Below are 15,084 nucleotides of genomic sequence, written 5' to 3' on the forward strand. Positions count from 1 at the left end.
ATGACTCGCTCGGCGGTCCCTGAGCGCCCCGCGCACCCTGAGGAGGCAGAGACCATGCATGCGGAGTTGCGCAACGGCTACCCTTTCAACGAAAGACAGCAGTACATCACCAAGTTCCCCAGTAGCTCTTTCCTTCGCTGCTCGCCTCCCGACCAAGTCACGGCGGACACGGCGTACACGGCAGATGTGTCGGTTTCCGAAGTGAGGCACAACTTTTCGGAGGGAAACTCGCGCGTCCGTGCTTGAGAATGCCAGGCCTCCGCTCGAAACTCGCGCTTAGCAACCGTCTGCATCCCCCCATGCACGCTGTGTCTTTTTCGACATGACTTTCCACCTGTTTCTCCAGTTGTCTCCCTCCCCCTAGCCCCTGTGTACGAAGATTTGCCGGCCTGTGTACACGCAGCCGCCGCAGGTGGGCATACACTATACGCGGTATGTATATGTGTATGTATGCAGGTATGTATGTATGTATGTATGTATGTATGTATGCATATATATGTGTGTGTGTAATGCATGTCTATGTATCTGTTGTTCTGCTTTCTTTGAATGCTTTCTGCGCGTACAACACATGAACCGATGGCTGGTAGTTTCTTGTACACCATTGGATAGACACCTGGACACATCCGCATGCGTATCTCCGTAAATGGACGCAAGTGCACTTAATATGTTGTTTCATTGTATACATAAACATCTTGCCACGCTTTGTGATTTGTCTTTGCCTTGTACTTGAGGGAGTTCAGCGGCCCGGCCCAGGTGCGGTGGCTCTGTGTATAGGTGACGCTCGACAGGACCAGCGTTTCTGTGCGATTCGTCTCTCGGTTCTCTTCTGCAGGAAGACCATGAAGTTATCGTTGAGAGTTTTTTGGAGTTTACGCGTGCCGTTCGGGGCACGCAGTTGCAGCTGCTTCGTGAGAAGTTCCCTTTCGGCGGTCCCACTTCCCCAAGCCTCTCCGCAGCAGCTTCTGTCTCTTCTGTCTTGCCCTCTCCCCTCGCGCCTCGCCCTGAAGACCGGGAGGCGAAGAGGCGGCTTCTGTACCGCATTGTGGAAGGAGGTTTACAGCCTGGCGTGCTGTCGCAGTTCCTCCATCACGGCGTGCACCATCCGCAGGGGGTCTCTTCTCGGGCTTCGCCCAAGAGCGGGAAAAGCCATCGAAATGAGGCCCTCGAGGTGACGGTGTCGACAGCAGTCTCGGCATCGCCTTCCACCTTGTCTCTTCCTCCTGGCGAAGGTTTGGATGGCAGCTTTCTTTCGCCTTCATGCTCCTTGTCGCATGCAGAGGCCGCCGCCGTGATTGCGGCTCGCGTCGACGCGGCCAGCTCGGCGGGGGTTGCCTTGCCTGGACAGCTGCAGGCGCTCGTGTCCCACTTGGAGCATCGGCTGTACAGACACCGCAGGGAGAAGCGCCAGGGCGACGAGTCCCCGAAGGCTGCGGGTCTCGCTTCGGAGGAAGAAAGACGGAGGCACGCCCCTTTTCGAGCGTCCACCTTGCAAACCAGTGAAGAAGACTTTCACGGCGAGTTCAAAGACGGGACGGACGATCGCGTGAAAAAGACGCGCGTCCTCGTCGGGGGGTCTCTTCTGCCGCTCGTGCTGGATGGCACTGCGGTGTACGTACAGGAGGCGTGGCTGCCCAGACAGCCCGCCGACGACAGGGAGGCCCCAGAGCAACCGGGAAACGAAACCGGAGGAGAACAGAGAGAAGCGGGAGAGAAGAGGCAAGAAGATGGCGCTTCTCCGGGCGGCACCGGCGTGTGCTCAAGTCCGCGGCCTGCACAGACTGGAGAAGAAAGAAGCGCCACGTGTCTCGGCGGAACTGAGGCGCACCTTCTCGACGTCTTGCACGAGTTCACCTACGGGGGTAGCTTCAAAGTTGCGGCACGCAGTTCCGAGGAGGTAAATGACGAAAGGGACGTGTTGACGGGAAAGACATCTCTAGCTCTCTAAAAAAAAGAGACTCGCGTTCGGCCGGAAAGACGCGTGCCGTCGACTTCCCGTTCTGTTTCACCGTGCTTCTGTCCACTTGAGCCTTTTGTGGAGATCACACTTTGCAGCGCGAGAGAAGACAAAACGGTCTCGTCTTTGCGTCTCCTCGCCTGTGTCTCGGCGGCGTTTTAGAGACTCGGTGTTTTTTTTCGGGTGGAGGCGTCGCTGACAGAGCTCGCCGAGCGAACTAGGGGACTTACCTGCGAAAGCGGCTGCCTCTTCCCACGACTTGTCTCTGCATGTCTTTTCCGTGCTTCCGCGGGCTTCTTCGGAAGGCCATCCAGACATGCCGCTTGTCGAGAAGACGGAAAAGAGCAAACAGGATCTTGCTGGCGAGCGGGTTCGTTTTCGCGTTTTGTGCCTGCAGCGGCGCGAGACACACACGCATAAGGGGGGAGAAGAGACCGACGCGGCGATTGAAGCGAGTGTCGTTGCACTGCTGGAAGGTCCCCGAGAGAAAGAACCTGGTGTACGGACGCCAGAGGCCGAGCCACGAGACACGGCGTGCAAACTGTCTCTCTACTTCCACTTCAGAAAGTAGGACACAATGGGACAGAACTGACTCCGTTTCTTCCGCAAGACACCTTTTCTATCTTGTCTTTCGTTTTCTGTGGTTCGTTTTCTGTCGTCTTTCCCTTTATGTCCCTTCCATCTCGTCTCCCCTCTCTTCGCTTCCTCGTGTTTTGTTTCGTTCAGCTCCGAGGAGATGGTGCAGGCGCTCGCAAGTCCCGAGTGGGCAAGTTTCCAGGCGGCGTTGCGGCTTCTCTGTGTCTCTGACTCGCTGACGTCGAGGATCTTCCACGGAGTCGTTCATTCCGGTCGAGAAATGACAGGCCTCCATTCTGTCGCGCCTCCGGTTCTGGACCTTTCGCCTCGTCCGCCGGAGGTGCGTTTCCCCGTTTCATGTGCATACCCCCACAAAAGACCGACTCGGCCTTAGGCAGGGGTGTGGTCTCCATCCATCCATCCACACACACACACACACACACACACACACACACACACACAAGCGTACACAGTCACACATACGCCATGTCGCCCTCTAAAAAAAACAGACCTTGAATGTCCACCGTGCAAAAACCAAACATCTCCGCCATTCCTCGTCCATAAACAAATATCGTCTCTCATACGGTTTACCCGACGCTGTGCGCCTCGACGCATCCATTCGTTCACGGACACGTGCCTTTCTTTGTGTACCCTCCGACCTGTTTCTGATTCGTCGACTCTCTTCCGAATTTGCAGTTCCACCGAATCCTTCACACAAACACGTATACACATCTATATGTGTATATATGTATATATATGTGTATATATGTATATACATATGCATATATCTATATTGGATATATTATGTATGAGGATATATGTGCATGACTTGAGATGTATCGCGTTTTGTGCTCGTTTTTTGACGCAGCCCACGCCGTTTGTGCCTCCTCAGGAGCAGGCAGCGGGTCCGCGACGAGACACTTTCGACTGGTCAACGCAGCTGGACGGGAGCGCAGTTGTCCAGGAGGATCCGCGACTGCAAGACGTGGTGGATCAGCTGCAGCTTCGCTTTGGCCACTTGCGCGACGTGATTGAGAGAGTCACAAAAAAATTCGGAAGTCTCGAGGCGTTCGCGAACGGATACAAAGTATTTGGCTTCCAGAGAGTCGAGGCAGAGCAGGGGTAAGCCGCGCGTGGAGACACTCCTCTGCTTTGTCCCACTTTTGCATTCTTTCCACACGCTGTCCCAGACCCATTTCGTGTTCGGACACTTTTTCTCAACTTTCCTCTGACCTTTTCACCTGGGATCTGGCGAGTTTTGCGTGGCCTCCGTACGCAGCACGGGACGCGATCGAACGTTGGGTGTCTCCCTGCCCCGTGCCTCGACACTCGCTTCGTTTTACCCTCTTAAAAGCCATGCACGCATGCACAGACATGGTCTACATATGCACGACCTCGACCTTTCTCCCTCTTTCTCTCCACATGTACATAAACTTACATATGTATATACAGGTAGGTGTATGTGTGTGTTGTCACACGTGGATGCGGATAAACTCTTCAGGATCGAGACAGACGGCTTTGTGGTGTATGTTGTTCGTTTTGCAGACGCCCCGGAGGGTGGTCCTATCGGGAGTGGCTGCCGCACGCCTCGGAAGTTTACCTCTTTGGAGACTTCAACAACTGGAATCGAACGTCGCACCGCCTGCAGCGCGAGCCGAAGGACGCGTTCCCCTTTTTCTTCGAAGCCGACCTTGGGCTGGACCCCGAGGCCGCTGCGGCTTCGGCGTCTGCCCAAGAGGAAGCGCGCCAAGAACAAAAGCAGACAGACGGCGGGGTGTGGAGTCTGTTCCTCCCCGACCACGCGGACGGCTCTTGGGCGCTGTCGCATCGGTGAGCGCCGCAGGGTGCGGAAACGTCTGTTTGCTCACGCGTTGGTCCCAATCGTCTCTTCCCACGAGGGCGGCGTCAACTTTTTCCTTGGCTTCCACCTTCCACTTTTCTTTTCGCCGGCTCCAACAGCTCTTCGGCTCTCTCTCGCACTCGTCCTCGCCGTTTATCTCTCGTTCCCTCGCTGTCTCGCGCTGTCTCTCTGTGTGTCTGAGTCTCTCCCCAGGGATGGTGTCCCTGTGAGCCAGTGCATGCATGGAACTCTCAGGCTGGGTTCATACACCGGTTGCCGTGGTTTTCGCTCTTTCCCCCTTCAGATCCCGCGTGCGCGTTCGCGTGGTTTCTGAGAACGGCGAAGAATTCGATCGCGTCCCTGCGTGGGCGACCGTCGCGTGGAAAGGCGAGGACTCGAACTTGTTCAACGCCGTCATCTGGAAGCCTCCGCGAGAAGTGAGGCACGCACCATCGGTGGAGCCGCTCCAGCGCAGAGACGAGCGATTTGTTCGGGAACCTGCGCAAAAAATAAGACGCGAGTGCGCGAACTCGCGTGAAAACCCCACCCCAGTGCCTTCTTTTCGGGAGATACGTGCATGCTTCATGTATATATGCTTGTGTGTGTGTGTGTATACGGGGGTTTGTTTCTTCTCGTTATGCAACTTCGCGTTTTTGTCGCGTCCTTACGCGAGGACGGAGAAAAAGGCAAGAGCCGAAAAAGCCGCGTTGTGCTCTTCTGCTTTGTCGTGCTTCCGTTAGCTTCAGAGAGCCTCACGGATATCCGTGGAGCTCTGCTGCCTCGCGCGGTCTTGTTCTGCCACCACTCTTTTTCTCGCGAGTCGGCGGGTGACTGCCTTTGCCTTTCTGTATGCACGTCCCATTCTCTGCAGGAGGAGTACGTCAGCCGCCATCCGGCCCCCGCCGCCGCGAGACTCAGCGGCGCTCCGCGGGTGTACGAGTCCCACGTCGGGTCAAGCGGGCCGGGGGGCGAGCGACTGGGGACTTACTCGGACTTCGTCGACCTCGTGCTCCCCCGCGTCAAACGCCTCGGCTACAACACAGTGCTGGTGAGAACCAGCAGCCAGAAAAGAGCGACAAGAAAGAGAAGGAAGCGAAGAAGAGAAGAAGGACGACTAGCGAAGAGAGTAGGGAGAGAAGGGAAAGAGACAGGAGAGTCGGGAGAGAATCTTGTCTTTCTGTCTGGAGCGTGTCTCGCTTTTTTGGCTGTCCTTTTTCGCTGGGCCCTTTGAGGCCTTTCCTGGCCCCAGCCTTTCAGGTCCGGCGCGTGTGTCTATCTCCCGTTCGTTGTGGGCTGTTTTTCCGCTTTCTCTAGCTGAACGGCGTGGTCGAGCATGCAGACTACGCGTCCTTCGGCTTTTACGTCTCGAGCCCGTTCGCCATCAGCAGCCGCTTCGGGACTCCCGAGGAATTTCGGCGGCTCGTCGACGCCGCGCATGCCTTCGGGCTAAGGGTTCTCATCACGCTCTACCACTCGCACGTGTCGCGCAACGCCTTGGAGGGCCTTGGCAACATGGACGGCTGCGAGTCGACCTACTTTCTGGACGGCGACGCAGGCACAAATGCGGAGTGGCAAGAAGCCAAGCTCTTCGACTACGGAAAGACCGAGGTGCTCAGATACCTCCTGTCAAACATCAAGTTCTTCGTCGACGTCTACAAGTACGTCTTGGCGGTGTGCGGGCTTCCAGCGCCGAGTTTTCTTGGCGAGGGCGAAAGCCTTCCTCGCGGAGACTGGGAAGAACCGGACGTTTACGGTTTACGGGGCACCCTTTTTTCTGTCTCTATCTTTTCTGCAGCGTGGACGGCTTTCGCTTTGAGGGCGTCTCGTCGATGCTGTACACGCACCACGGGACGGCGTGGAAATTCGACCTTTTCGACTACGCGTCGTATTTCGCTGTGGGGTCGTTGCGCGCCTCGTCGCTGCTTTACCTCTCCCTTGCAAACACACTTCTCGCTTCTCTCCTTCCTGCCCCGCGACGTCTCTCGCTCGCGAACGAGTGGTCAGCGTTTCCGACTCTCTGCCGGAGAGTCGAGAAGGGCGGTCTCGGCTTCGACTTCCGGCACGAAGGCGGTTGGGCGCAGAAGCTGCGCAGGCAGCTCCAGCAGCTCGGCGGCCATTCTTGGCGACTCGACGAGTTGGTTTGGGCGATCGCCAGCAAACCCAACACGGAGAAGGTTCTTGCTGCGTTCGAGGACGCCGACACCACCCGTCTGTGCAGAAGGTAAAATCCAGCGACCCGAGACGTGGAGACAGTCTCCCTTTCTCGTCTCTCTCCACACCCCCCCTCTATCGCCCCCACACTGCTTTCCTGGACTCTGTCCGTCCTGATGCTCCCATGCGCCGTGTTCCTCGTGACCTTCCGTACTCGCTTCTTCCTGTCTTTTCTTTCTCTCCTGTCTTTTCTTTCTCTCCTGTCTTTTCTTTCTCTCTTTCTTCCGCCTCTCTGTCTTTTTCTTTTTCCCTTCTGTTTCTTCTTCGTCTCTCCTTCTTTTGCCTTCGTCCCGTTCTTCCCGTTCGTGTCATCTTGTCGCGCATCCTCGCGTTTTGCGTCCAGGCCTTTGTCGGTCGCTCTCTTTTCGTGGGAGTCTCTGCACACGCACGCAGTCGGCGGCGTGGCCCCACACGTGACGGAGCTGGCGGCAGGCCTAGCGCGGCAAGGCCACGAGGTCCACGTCTTTGTTCGCGCCACGGGCATGGAGCCTGTGTCGACGGTTCACTTCGGCGTCACCTATCACCAGTGCACCTTTAATCTCGACAGAGACTTCGTGAAGGAAATGGGAAACATGTGCGACAGCTTCGTCAACAAATTCCTTGAAGTCGAGGCCGCTCGCGGCGAAGTCTTCGACATTTGCCACTCCCACGACTGGCTGGCCGCTCGCGCAATGGTCCGAACGAAGCAGCTGGTGAGCAGTCCACGCGGGAGGGAAAGAAGAAAACGAGGAGAGAAGAAAGCGAGACGCGAGGAAAACGAGGAGAGGAGAACAGAAGGGAATGCATGGGATATATATTTATATATGAAATATATGTGTGCACATCTCTGTATGTAGTTAGATGTGTATGTTTACGTAAACGAATGCTTGCACGCTGACTTGCCTACTGGGTCATAATGAGGGGTTGTGTCTATGCCTTTCTCCATCCGACCGTGGGGCTTTGCGTGTGGACCGATTGCCGTCGGATGTTCGTCGATTTGTGCATGTAAACATGTCTTTACGTTTTTGTCGGGAAAACGGCGGCTGTCCTCGCGTGCACAGTTGCTTGACCACTCGAGGGTGCATGGCTTCGCTGAAGCGCCGCCCGACGCGCTAGTGTCTAGACACCTGCTCGGAACGCCTTTTTTGCGCGCCTTCGCCAGGGTCGGACGTCGATCATGACGATGCACTCGACCGAGTTCGGACGCTGCGGAAACAACGCGTACGGCGGAATTTCCAAAAGCATTCGCGACATCGAGGGTAAGAGAAAGACACAAGGAAAGAAGACACAAACAACGCAGAGAGCGAGGAAGAACACAGAAAAAGACAGAGAACTCACCGTGAGAGACAGAAAACACGTAAAGCACAACAAAGAAGGCAAGAACAACATGCACACACAGTAATGCACATCTGCACACCGAGAGGCGGGGATATTAACACCGCGAGACCACGAAAATCGAACTGCTAGGTTCACAGCTGTTTTGCTTTCGTGCATGCTGTCTCTCTCGGAAGCTGCGGCCTCTGCCGATAGCTCGTCAACTACGAGCCTCCTTTCTTCTCTTTTCTTCCTCAGCCCAGGCGTGCCACGTGGCAGATCGTGTGATTTGCGTGAGCGGAGTGTTGAAGCACGAAGTGCAGAATCAGTACGGCATCCATCCGGAGAAAATCAAAGTTATCTACAACGGGATCCAGTGCGAACGTTTCGACGGCGAGGTGGACGCCGGCGAGGTCAAGGCGCAGTACGGCATCGCCGCCATGGATCCGATGTTTCTTTTCGTCGGTGAGATCTCGCGCGGGCTCTCGATGTGTCGAGACACCGGTGCCCGGGTTTTCGAAAGAAGAATCCCGGAAAACCAAGGAACAGACAGCCACCCTCTGTGGCTGTCTGTTCCCACGTGTGTGGCACAGAAGACTTTGAGGTCCAGAGTCGTTTTTGCTGATTCCGTTTTTTCGTGAGCCTAAAAGACGTCGCTGCTTTCTGCGTCTCCCCGCGCTTCCTCAGGGCGAATGGTCGTGCAGAAGGGCCCTGACCTCCTTTTGGAGGCGATTCCGTTCGTCTTGAAATTCCGGAACGACGCCAAGTTCGTCTTTGTCGGCGACGGACACATGATGGGGCAACTCGTCCAGCGATCGAAACACCTCAACGTCAGCCACGCAGGTCAGCACGTGCGGCGACGTCTGGACGCGTAGAAGGCGTCTTTGCGCTGTCTGTCGAGAACCCGAAAGGCCCCGGCAAAAAAGAAAAGCGTTTGCCCGCCGCCCCACTCCCACCGCGTCGTGTTCTTGCCGTCTCTCTGTCTTTCAAAGTCGCGAGTGCCTTCTCCGTTTCCTCTTTTCCGCTTCCTTTGTCGTTCTCGAGTTTTCTCTTTTGTCTCTGTCTCCCCCTTTTCTTCGCTGCGCTTTTGTCTTTCTCTGCTGCTCCTTCTCCGTTTCCCTCCTCGTTTTCTCTGCTTTTTTCGTTCCCGAGCCTCGCTGGCGGAGTCCGCCCCGCGAGAACTGCCTCCAGGCTAAGGGGCGTGTGTCTGTCGCCGGTGTCTCTCGCTTTTGGCTCTTCAGTGCGCTTCGTGGGCCAGACTGGCGGGGCGGTGTTGCATGCGCTGTTCAAGTCCTGCGACGCCGTGGTGGTGCCTTCGCGAAACGAGCCTTTCGGCATCGTCGTCTTGGAAGCCTGGAGCTCTGGCAAGCCAGTCGTCGCGACGAACAGCGGAGGGCCGCGCGACTTTGTCAATCCCGACCACACCGGCTACTTGGTGGTGAGAGCGACGCGAGCAAGCTCTTGTCCAGGATCTCTCGCCATCGGACAGAAACTTGGATTCCAGAGACAGCACACACCTGCCCCCGCAACTGAGGCTGCAACGGGAAACGTACACATTTCTCATACGCCTGCACACCATGCGGGGGTCTGCACGCAAACCAGTGGCTTTGGGACGCATGCGCCGAACGCTCTTCTTGCCGACCTCGGCGCCGCAATGAAGGGGCCAGAACATATCTCCAGACGGAGATATGCTCTATCTATCTATATCTATCTATATTTCTATCTATCTTTCTATGTCCATAGCGCACCTCAACGCAATTGTGTGTAACTATATATATATATATATATATATATCTATATGTATGTATGTATGTATGTATGTATGTATGTATGTATGTATGTATGTATGTATGTATGTATGTATGTATATATGTATGCATAGGCATCGGTTCAGCTATCTGACTTTCAAGATCTCTCTCTCACCGTTGGATGCCGATCGCCCTGTGTGAATTCGTTACTTCTGTGGCGACGTGGAAATGCTGGTACATTGCTTGGCTGCAGGATCCGCAGCCTGGGAGCATTGCGTGGGGTTGCTGCGAGATTTTGAAGAACTTTGAGCACTCCCGATGGATGGGATCTCGCGGGCGCGTGACGGCGGCTTTCAGTTTCAGCTGGGACTCCATCGCGACACAGACTGCCGAAGTTTACTGCGAGCAAACGTGTCGCCACGACTTACCTCCAAACTGCACGAATGCGAAAAAGGGCGACAAGACGATGGCGCTCGCTCTCGTCGGGCCGGTAAGAGCGAAGAGCGACCGGAGGGAAAACGCAGAACGGCGTGTGTACAGACTTTCCCCCGGAGGCGGAGAAGCAAACACTATCTTTTTGGTTCGTGGCATGACCAGGCACCACGCGTCACGTGTCCAGCGGCGCGCTTCTCAATTTGTTTGGGAGGTTTACGATTTAGACCTTTTCTTCCACTCTTCCGAGGCAGAGAGAGACCGCGAAGCGGCGACACCAGGCCGACAGGGAGGGGGGGGGGGCGAGGAACCTGCGCTAGGCTCCACACCTCTGAGCGTTTGGACTCTTTCGCGCTTCTTGCCTCAAGAGTTTGTGCCTCCCTCTCGTGTCTCGGAGCGAGCTCGGGTTTGTTTTCCACGACGGGCTACGGCGCGCTCTTCTTCGTCTCCTGATTTTGGTTCGCGTCTCCCTGCGCGACCTGCTTAGGCTCTGCATGCGCACATGGCTGTCTTCGACGCCGACCCGAGCGTGGCGAGCGGCCTGGCCCTCTGGCGCGTTCTCCGGCTCCTCCTCTTTGTCGTCGCGGACGGCTGGCTGGGATTCATGGGCAACGAATTTGCGCACCCCGACGAAGTTGATCTTCCGCGACCTGCAAACCACTTCTCCATGGCGAAAAACTTCCGCCGGTGGAACCTTGCAGACGACATTCGCCTCAAATTCAAACACTGCGAGGTGCGTGGGGACGCGTTTCTCCGCGCGCGTGGTCACCTAGGTGACTTAAAACTCCACGTGGACACACATTCTCACAGGTTGCTCTCCCACTCTCTCTATATATTTATCTAAATAGGAGTGCATGCAGAGAGGTAGGTGTGTGCTGGTCCGTAGGATCTGTCGCTCCGCTGGGGCCGGGGAGTCTCTTGGCCGGCGGGTTGGCGCGACAGATTTCGCGGCGTTGCTGCGTGTCTCTGTTTTTCGCCTTCCAGTTTTTCGAGGCGTTCTTGAGTCACTGGGAAAACATCTTCGAGTGCCAGAGCGCAAGTCACCTGTTCGTGGTGAGCTGCAGCGACAAAACCCAAGTTGTTGTCCTCGAACGCGGTGACTGTCTCGTAGCGATCAACCTCCACCCCACGCAAGTAAGCCGTTTTTCTCTCTTCGTCTTGTCGGTACACTTGTGCTCGCGTCTTCTCGCGCGCATCTCCGCTGCCACCGTCACCTCGCCTTGCTGCTTGTGCACCCTCTCTTCCGCGGCGTTATCGCCCTCCTCTCGCTCTCGTTGTCGGTCTTCTCCTCGTGCTCCCCTCTCGCGCTTCCTCCTCTTCGTCTCTTCATCTCCTCTCCCTTGTCTTCTTTCTCTCTGTTTTCTTCTTTTCTCGTCTTCCTCTTCTGCTCTGTCTCCTGTCTGCGTCCTTTCCACAGCCTGAACTGTGTCTTGTGTTGTTCCCAGAGCTACGAAGGCTTTCACACCGGGTGTATGTACAGCGGCCCCGAGATGCGCCTCTTGTTCGACACCGACGAGGAGCGTTTTGGCGGCTTCGGCCGTCTCACTGCCAAGAGTTTGCACCCCATTCTCCCGGGGAAGGACAGTCGACCGCACTCGGTCAAGCTGTATCTCCCGTCTCGCACAGCGGCTGTCTACGTTTCCAGTCAACTCTTTGACCAGACCTACGCTGCCAAATGGGACGCCGATCCTGTGAGAAGAAATAGCGCGAGAAACCACTGCAGCTTTCTGCCGCCACGCACACGCCGAGGAAAAAAATGCGCATGCAAAAACACACTTATACTTGGACTGTGCGTATGCGTAAGACAAGTCTATATAGATAGATGTATATATATATATATATGTAGGTACAGATGTAGTGGTAAACTCGTATGTATAATACTTGTGCATCTGCATCTCTACACATGTATAGCTAACCCTACATATATCTATTTTATTAGCGAGCATCTTCGTATATAGCTTTAGCGTAAATATGTGTCTACAAAGCTAAAAATGACCTATACATGGAATTCTACATACATCTACATATGTATACTTGAAGATATTTGTGAACCTCTGGCTGATTTCCCTCGCACTCGCAATATCTACAGAGGTATACGCGCACTGGCCGAGATGGCGTTGTGTTCGAGGGGGTTTGTGCTTTTGTGTGGAAGTTGTGAACTCTAACTTTTGTCAGAGAACAAATAAACACCTCTATCAAAAGTTCTGTGCCTTCTTTGCAAAATCTTTATCTTGAAAACCGTAATTTTGGATATTTTATAAAATACGCGGATGAAAATGTGTCTCTTACTCTTCAGGTGATGAATTTCACAGCCGATGAGTTCGTGGCACATCTGGCGACCGTCACGGCGGAATGCATGCAGGCTTTCTCGTGATAAGGCGCCCATCGCACGCGAGATCTTCGCCAGACAAAAAAGGGAGACATGCATATACATACCTGTATATATGCATATATATGCATGCGTACATATGCTTATGTGTATACATATACGCACAGATAACTCAGCTGTAGATATATATATATATATATATACAGCCTTACACAACCATATCTGTGTACCCATATATATTTGTGTATAGACATATACGTTTTGTGGTTGGGAAGACCCTACGTTGGAGGGAGGCGAACGGCGAAACGAGTAAGCGGGACGGAAAGGAAGCAGAAGAGGGTTTCTGGATGGCAATGTTCTGTCTTTTCTTCTCTTTTGCTTCCGCGGTCTACCAAAAGCAGGATGTCGAGGGCGAGAAAGACGACTCCGGTCTCTTTCTCTCCCTCTGAAATGAGGCAGACGCCCTTCTGTTTGTCAGGTGTACGTACACCGCAGCTTCAGCGTGAAGTGCTCCGCCGGGGCTAAAGCGCGTTTTTTCGTGCAACGTGTGGTTGTCGATCTTTTGTGGCGTTTTTTTGGGCGTCGCTGTTCTTTGTTTGCTGCCCTCTTTTCTCTCGTTTCTTGAGCCGAAAACCCTTCCGTTTATCGCAGTTTTGTTGCTCGGCAGACGCACACGGACAGCGAGGCAGACAGCGGGGGAATCTTTGTTCAAAATGATTTCTGCAGTTTGCCGACTTCCGTACGTGGCCTGCCGCCTGCGTTGATTCTCGTGGACGCGTCTTTCGCTCGGGACCCAAAACGGGAGGCAGAGAGCACGGACGCCTTTCGTGGAACGGCAAAGCGCTGCATGCTATGTCTTCGCTGCCTTCGTCTCCCACTTCTGTCTGCCTGTCGGTGAAAATCCAGATACGGACAGAGGGGGAGCGGCAGAACTTTGAGGATGGTGAATTATCGGTTTGCACAACGAGGGAGATGCGTTTCGTTCCTGTCTCCTCGTCCCTATCCCTCGAGAAAACGGGAGAGAATAGAGAGCCGTGTGGAGAGCGGTCGGCGCAGCGTATTCATGTACGTGCGCATCTGTCTGCGTATCTATTTCTGTTAGTACATTTTCCTGCATACCCTGGTGCGTATATTTGCATCTGTTTTAAAAGGCGTAGTTATCCGTTTTTTTGTGCTTTGCATGCATGCATGCATGCATGCATGCATCTGTGAAGATGTCCTCTGTCTCGGTCCCACTTCCCGTTTGTTCCGCTCATTTGCCTGGTCGCATGCAGCGAGGGGCATGCAGATCTCGGAACTGTTCTCACAGCGAGAGATGGCGTTTTGTCGCTTTGTATCGACTCGCTGAAAAACTCTGTGTTTTTTCCTCGGACTGACGAACCTTCTCTCTCGGGTAGTGTGGGACGAGAAGGAACAGTGACACTGGAAACCCGTACGACTGCATGGCAGATGTCGCCGGACACAATCGCATGGCTCCACGTTTCAAAGTGAAGACCCAAGCCTGCCTGGGGGGGTCTCTGAGTGTATGCACTCGCCTCCAAAAAAAACGAATTCGAGTCTCGTGCCCCTCAATATGCAAATATATATATATATATATATATATATATATATACATATACATATGTCCGTAGACAGTGTCTATGCACATGTGATACCCAAATACCTATACAGAACTGTGAATAGGTGGGTAATTATGTGCACACATGGTTGACACAAGCCGACGCATGCGTTTGTCGTGATGAAGCTGTTCCTGTGTCTGGAAAGGCCAAGAGTCTCCATTCGGTAGCTGCCGGTTGGCGTTTGCCGGAAATCTGCATTTCTCGGTCCATGCGCTGTTTCTCCCGGGCGCCAAATCCGATTTCCTCCCTCAATTTCCTCGAGTCGTACCTCAAAAACAGTGCACACTTCAACGCTCTCTTCGTTTGCCTCTCTAGCCTCGCAGATCTTGGTGCTTTGCTCCCCACGCAAAACCACATATACCCACGTACTTACATATGGATGCGTATAACTACACATACAGACACTTGTCTATATCTCCATATATATATATATATATATACCTGTGCATAGCCTTTAGATGCATGTCTCCAGCTATATTCATGCACGCATGTGTATATATCCCTACACGTACTCTTCTTTGCTATCTGTATCCATTTACCGTATATATATATATATATATATATATATATATAATATCCGTCCATCTACTTATTTACTAATGTACATCTGCATACATATCTCCTTGTATGTGTGTATATATATAGATGAAGCGAGTTACGAAAATCCACTATATAAAGACGAAGCACGGTGTTCGAACGGGGGTTGTTTTCGACACTGTCAGAGGGTTTCTGTTTTTTTAAATCGACGCGCGAGGGGGGAGCACTCCCCTGGAAGAAGGCCTTTTCCACTTTTTCCGCCCTGGAAGAAGGTGATTTTTTGCCAGAAAAAGGTTCTACAGAAGGGAGATTTTCACAACTTTCTAGCAAGACAGAGTGCCGCGTTGAGGACTAGCTGTTTCTGCGGCGAAAAGGGAAGACTAGGAGACTGGGGCGTCAAGAGACGCCGGAGCGATCGAGTGTGAAGAGAGAGGCGCTAAGAAAGCCGCACAGTTGAGGAAGACGCAAGAGATCATTAAGCATTTGAAAACTGTCTGCATTCGAAAAACCAGTGTGCTGATGGAGTCCAGGGATCTTCGCTATCC

The 15,084-nt window shown here is 53.9% G+C and overlaps 1 protein-coding gene across 1 annotated transcript; it reads left to right on the plus strand.

Moving 5' to 3' along the window:
* NCLIV_004200 (hypothetical protein) lies at positions 1-12,428 on the plus strand (the record flags this gene model as incomplete). Its single annotated transcript, XM_003879922.1, has 20 exons — positions 1-201; positions 833-1,894; positions 2,352-2,521; positions 2,681-2,870; positions 3,399-3,652; positions 4,076-4,360; positions 4,675-4,807; positions 5,242-5,418; positions 5,685-6,028; positions 6,166-6,591; positions 6,925-7,273; positions 7,723-7,819; positions 8,133-8,339; positions 8,562-8,717; positions 9,116-9,312; positions 9,876-10,112; positions 10,542-10,787; positions 11,039-11,188; positions 11,500-11,745; positions 12,351-12,428. The coding sequence occupies 20 exons, from the start codon at positions 1-3 to the stop codon at positions 12,426-12,428; spliced, it is 5,205 nt and encodes a 1,734-aa protein (XP_003879971.1).
* Positions 12,429-15,084: the final 2,656 nt, after the last annotated feature.

This window comes from Neospora caninum, chromosome Ib (genome assembly GCF_000208865.1).
Source record: "Neospora caninum Liverpool complete genome, chromosome Ib".
Classification (NCBI taxonomy): Eukaryota; Apicomplexa; class Conoidasida; order Eucoccidiorida; family Sarcocystidae; genus Neospora; species Neospora caninum.